We start from the raw sequence: 6,868 nt of genomic DNA on the forward strand, positions 1-6,868 counted from the left end.
AACTATTTAATTCCTGTGTAGGATAATACAAATCGTTACAAAGGGTGAGCTATACATATAAAAACTTATAGCGAGAATATCAGGAATAACTGAAATTCATGCTGAGAATACACACCTAGTGGTGTAGAAAAGCCTGGAACGCGTCAGCTGACAGTGACATGAATGACATTGAAAACCAAAAATATCAAAATAGAAAAGCATGTGTTTCTGTTTTGGTTTGAAAACTTTGAAAGAATAGAAGGAAACAATTTACGTGCAATGTGAACACAACAAAATAACGCACAATAATGGAAAATAATATGAATCGCGAACTAGTGGGAGTGCTCTTCCCTGGAATTGTGAAAAACGACGACAAAGCTATAGCATGTTTGGGTGGTATTAGGAATATTTCACAGGTGTAAAACCTATCTTACCTTATGTATCATCCCCTAAGACGACCCACTGACCCATAATCTTTTTTTCTATTTTTTTATTTATTATTGCAATTGAGCTTCATATGTGGGCGCACTAAATCAGTTTGCTAAATATTGAGAACAAAAACAAAGTACTCGGCCGCGACTCCATCTCGTCTGCTTGCTATAAACTTGTTAAATGAAAAAGGTATCATGATTGCGAGCTAGAGAAAATGTTTATCATTTGCAGGTTTACAGCAGCTATGCAAAGAAACGTCTCGGGTTGTCTTACCAGCCCGAAAATCCATTTGTTAGAAAAATATATAGTACTGGCAAAAAAGCAGCTGGAGTTCTTCTTAAGGTCAAAGTAAAGAAGACGAGAGATGGCACTGAAGTTAAGAGAGAAGTTGTTTCAACAACTATTGTTGGATGTGTCAAAACTATGTTTAGATTTGAATGTAAGTTGATTTTAGACATCATCCATTATTATCAGTTAATTTTGAACAAAATTTTTGTTAGAAGCCACACTTCAAATTTTCTTTTCTGTTTTAGCAATGTGTGATTTCCAATACTTACCTGTACACAGAGAAGGGTCTAATGACGGCCCCCTAACTTGTTCTTTGGAAAAAGTTCTACCTTCAGGGTTAGACACTATTGATTTCATGCTGTAAGTAAAACCAACTGATGAATAAAATCTAAAATAGTTTTCTGTTAGAATGAATAGGTACTTATCCTTGTTCTTTTTTTGTCCAGGCAACCAGCACCATTGCTCCTTATTCCATCAAGTTTCACAAGGCTAGAGAAACCAATCACCTATACTTACACTGACAAACGGTACCCAGACAGACCAGACCAAGGTGACAATGTTCACAACAAGACCAGGAGTCTACGTAGTTCTCAAGTAGCTCCCTATACGTTCAACCTAATTGATGACTGGCCTTCTGAACCACATGAAAGTTATGTGAAACAAAAGGACCTCAAATGTGAATCTAGTCCTCGAATGGTTGAGGAGTATGAAACTGTCAAAAAGGTTTGTTGCTGGAAAATGTTTAAAGTGTATTATCATTTGTTTATCAAAATATTATTTCCAAATTCATGGTTATTCAATAAATTAGAACAAATCTAAAATCCAACGTCTAGTCATTAAAAAATAATAAAAATAACTGTTAAATTCAAATATGATATTTCAGCTCCTAGAGGAGAGGCCAATATGGTCTTTGAACTTAATTAGGTACCACACAAAGATCAGGCTGAGTTCACTGAAGATCATCATGCCTTCTCTAGCTCTGTACATGAAGACTGGACCCTGGAGGTCCATGTGGGTGCGATATGGGTATGACCCCAGGAAGGACCCAGGCGCTAGAATATACCAAACATTGGACTTCAGGTTGAGGCATGCAGGTAATTTTTTTTTAAATAAATCTTCAAGACAAAAATGAATCTCTGAACAAGTGGCGGGCTGAATAATACCTTTATATTTGTAATTTTGTACAGAAACAGCACTTTAAAACATCCTTAATGTTCTCTACTAGTTATTTGTTAATTTCACAACAACCATTACAAAACAAAAATAAAACATATTTGATCTGAAATAAATGACACACATTCTAACTATGTCACGCACCCATCTACATAACACATATACAAGTCAATGCAATCTGCCATATTGGTTGGTAATAAACACTGTTTGGTATGACAGCGGGCGTACGCTCCATGATAGTGCCGCGCGAGGAGATCACGACGGACCGCGAGCGCGCCGGCCGCAGGAAGCACGCTGACCACGCCTCCGAGGACATCGCCGAGGGGAGCGTGTACTTCCGCCCCGGCATGACGCCCACGCAGAGACATATATTCTATCAGGTAAGGAAAATTGTTCGAGGAAAAGGTTCTTGGAGTTTCCAATGCTTGTATTGATTGTCTTTTTTATTCTTGAATAAAATTATGTATATCACGTATGTAGGTACTATATTGTGTAGCATTGCCGTACTTCTGGCTTTAGTCATAACATAATATCTGAAAATCTATTGTCCCTTTAGGAAATGTTTTATTTGCATATACCATAGCAATACAGACCAAGCTGTGGATACAACTAATTCCAAAACAATTCTACACTTCAAAAGCTCCACATACCTGCAATTTTTCTAATTAATTGGAAATTTTCTAGTTTAAATTCTATCATTATTTGGCGTATGTTGGTTAACCTAGAATTGGCGACTGTGTAAGTCCTAGTAATAACAAAAATATTGTATTCTAAGCTATGTTATCTACACAGAAACTGTTGGTAAACCCTTTAATAAATAAATAAATTGGCCTATAAACCTTCGTCCCCAGTACTGCGACATCCAATTACCCGAAGTGGAAGAGATATTAGCAGCTGAGCCTCCTCCCGGGTACATGTGCCACCAGAAGCGCGGCTGGCTGCCCCCCAACACGGATGAGATCTGCCGAGACCATATGTTCCGATATGTTAAGGATACGCTCTTCAATAGCAGCAACCCTGATTTGAAGTTTGAGGTAAATATCATGAATTCCAAATTATATTTCTTTCTACAATATACCTAAATATGTAATACTAGGTATATCTTATCATTTCTCATGAAATATTTTTTTTAAAGAAAGAGCTGCCTCGAAAAAGAAGTCGTTCTGATAAGTATTTGCACATCCTTATCACCTCTTAATTCATATCAGTACATTACGAATAGGCCTCCTTAATCCCATCAACCGATGCTCAGCTGGAAGAATTCAGTATCTTCCCAGATCCTCACTCGTATTCATTTGTTCGTTAATTTCAAAATTAGAATTAAATTTTGTTTTATTTCACTACACTCCTCAAATGAGATTGTTGGTCCGCATTTACGCTTTGTCACGACGCTAATTCAGTACAAACTGTTTCCAGCGACGCGATTAAAAATAAAAATAATTAACAAAACAAATATCTGTAGATCATTAACCTTTAAACGGTAAAGAGATCTGTATCTGTTTGTAGCATAGCAATAATTTGTACTTTAATCCTCCTTATCGCTAAGATTACCTACATGAAGTCAATTACGTGTTATCTGTATTGGCGAAATAGATAACGGACATATAAATCCTTGTCGCCTATTATTGACATGCGATTGCAGTGCATCCAAAGGCATTGTTCTCGAACGTACGGGAGGCGAGCACTTCGAGGCTCTTTTAATACTCTCAATTTTCTATTTAAACGAGTCAGATGCCTATTACCTATCACATTCTATCTATTTGTTGTGTATCTGGATTATTTTTAAATGTATATGTATTATGTGTTACAGGGAGGCAGTGGCAGCGACAGTGATTCTAACTCGGATGACGATACCACGATCAATGACGTCGATGAATCGTAAAGAATCAATAAATATCACTTGTATGTTATTTTCGTAGTTTTCATTTACGATCTTTTTTATTCCCTTTTATTTTAATTTTTTCTTTGAACACCTTACACCTACTTGTATTCTAAAAGCATTTTAGAGGTACGTGATAAGTGCTTAGCAAATTACTGGACGAACCGTATCACAAAGTGAGTTTTGCAAAAATACGAAAAATTGGGTAAGTACCATCCGCGTGCAATGTCCTCACAAGGTCGTTTTACTACATTGTATATCGATAACTGATACTTATCACAATACATAATATTAATGCATATTATAAGCGCATAAGCCGTCCCCAACACTGATGGAAAGTTCCGGCACAGTAACTTTTATCTATTTCGGTTCAATTATTATCTTCGAGGCAATGTGGCCCAATGACCAGACTACTCCTAATTATATTTATTTAATTAATCACTGTTTATGAGTGAATGTATCCATCTCGAGAGTTTAGAGTGATAGGTAGTTGTTTGTGTGTCAAAGTTCACACTGTTTGTTTAGACTTAGTCCAAGACATAGTACCCTCCAATAACATTTAAATAACAACAAACAACATCCAACTATGTTTACATGTTTTGAGGCGCTCTTGGATATTTAAAAAAACAATTTGGCATATCTGTTTTTTAACATACCTCATAGAGCGTACCTTCACTGTTCAATGGTCACATTTAGCTACGAATAAGTATTATAAATTCAACAATATCGAATATTGTGGGTAGGTGAGGGTGATATAAATTTACGTGTTATGTTTGCTTTTGGTTTTTGATAATTAATTAGTGATTACTTTCAAAGTGACCCCTTGATTTTGTTGCTACGACAGCGGCGAGTGATAACATGACCTACGCGCACACACATTCTCTAGGCACGTTCATTTTGATGCGATAACTTATCCGGTAAGAATTTTTATCAAACGGATAGTGCATTTTAAAATTCGATGCTGAAAAGACGAAATATTTCGCCTGGCACATATGTATCTATATGTATAGCTAGAAACCATATTGCTTATGAAATATCTTTTTATCGAAAATATTAACGTAATAAGAGCGCGGCGCCCCTATTTCCTTGGCGTACCTATGCGCTGCACATTTCGCACACAGGGACGGCTCGTCCCTTCTTTACCAAGTTTTCGTTAAGACAATCAAATATAATAAGTTCGAATTTTCTTTTTTGCTGTAAGTGCAGTTACAAATGAACGATTTTAAACAAAGTGGGTTATATAGTACCTACATACCCTCAAAATAAAATATTATTTTCTTATTTTTTTCTGAACAAAGTAAAATCAAATGATCCTTACTGACACGAACAGTCCGTGTGCCATTTTATTATGACAAAGATGTTTTGGGCTAAGTCCATAATACACGAAGGTATAATATTTCCGAACAAAACCATTGTCTTGGAATATTTTAAAACAATGAAATTAAAATTCTGTTTACCTACCTTTTCTTTCATTCTATTATGTGCCAAGTCACTCATATTTGAATTGAGGATTCTAGGATGAAACTACACTAGATTAGGGCCATACTAAATGGATTTAGAGGGGTTAGATGTGTCTATAACTACATATTGGCAAAATAAGAGTAAATTGTACTCCTCATATTTTCAATTTTTTTTAAAGATAATTGCACTGAAAGTTACAACTTATTCTATGCACGATAATTTTATGACAGAAATACAAAAAATCGTAGGTGTGATGGCCTGATTCTGTGCTTTGGGTTTTTAACCAATTGCATGTAAATAGCTAAAGAATAAGTAAATATACATTATATATATTAGGTACAAACACAGGATGTAACAATAAGAAAATATGTGTACCTAGGACTGGGAGGGGCATCCGTTCCAGACCAAGGACAAAAAACAAATTATTCATCTGCGATCTAGTCACAAAACGCGCTAGTCTATTGTTTTTGCCCTTCCTATAGGCAAGCCTAGACACATCGTTTAGTGATGATCAATAATTGTCCAATTAGAAGACCGAATATCCTTATCGTTTATTGAAAGATAATATCGATATGTTAATTCAAATACTTATCACTTCCTTATTATCTATTTGCAGCATAATTCTTGTGAAAAACTTCTGTCTTACAGAGACAAGAAATAATTGAAAAAAAATTACATTAATAACCGGGATTTTCAAGTTTTGTGTGTAATTGTAAGTTGCTATGCTCAAAGTTTCTTAACACCGCCTTGAACAAAGAGGTTTGGGCGTCGAAGTCCCTATCGCGGTGACAATAATGTGTCTTTGTGTAAATACGTGCAGTATGTGCTCATGACTCACTCACATGGACATTGTTCTTTTCTTGCGAGCTACAATACTTCTTTGATCTGTGAACTGTGGACTGGCCGCGTTACCTACAGATAATATTATATGAGCCTTGGAAAAATTAATTCATAGAAACTATTATGTCACTTTGTTCCTTACCGATGTTGACAAATTGAGGATCGTCACACTTATCTTTGATATTTAGTCAGATAAGATAGCAGGATCAGACTTAATTAAGTTTAAAATAAAGTTCTTATGTAGCTTCCCCTAAGCTCAACCAAATCATTAACATGCTATTTTGTCATCGTTATCAATAAAGAGAAAATACAGACTTTTGTTTTTAATTTGACCTGTTACAGCGATTTAAAGATATAACAAAAGAAAATCACAGCGATTGTTATTGTTAGTCTACCTAGCAGCAATCGGCAATAAGTTAGTATTTTCAGACTCTCTCTCTTGATATGATAGCGATAAATCCTGAAAGATGGATACTTACCTATCCACCAACTTAGGATCGCACCCTGTACCTACTTACACTTTTACTGTAGTAGCATGAATGTAAGATAATGTAGAAGACATGGCTGAAAATCCTGAAAATTATTTGTAGTTACAAGAACGAGAATTTGGGCAGCTGGCTCTAATGGAGTATTCGCTGATACTTGAATAAGGAGCTTTCTTATGCATTTTAGCCAATGTGCTTTTAAGTTTTTACTTAAGTAGCCTACTCGAATTTTCAGTTTAGGAAAATTCTGGAATTGATGAAAATTGCAATGACTGTACCGTTTTTACAATGAAACTATTCGCAATGTTATGTTATCTGTCCTCGTGGTGCA

General features: G+C 35.6%; 1 protein-coding gene across 1 annotated transcript; it reads left to right on the forward strand.

Annotated features, from left to right (window-relative positions):
- The first annotated feature begins 173 nt into the window (after positions 1-173).
- On the forward strand, positions 174-3,782 carry L(2)37cd (lethal (2) 37Cd). The gene is made up of 8 exons (XM_049835902.2): positions 174-395; positions 643-850; positions 945-1,059; positions 1,146-1,422; positions 1,583-1,793; positions 2,092-2,252; positions 2,724-2,906; positions 3,683-3,782. The coding sequence occupies exons 1-8, from the start codon at positions 288-290 to the stop codon at positions 3,752-3,754; spliced, it is 1,335 nt and encodes a 444-aa protein (XP_049691859.2). The 5' UTR covers positions 174-287; the 3' UTR covers positions 3,755-3,782.
- The last annotated feature ends 3,086 nt before the right edge of the window (positions 3,783-6,868 follow it).

The sequence above is a fragment of the Helicoverpa armigera genome, chromosome 6, assembly GCF_030705265.1.
Source record: "Helicoverpa armigera isolate CAAS_96S chromosome 6, ASM3070526v1, whole genome shotgun sequence".
NCBI lineage: Eukaryota > Metazoa > Arthropoda > Insecta > Lepidoptera > Noctuidae > Helicoverpa > Helicoverpa armigera.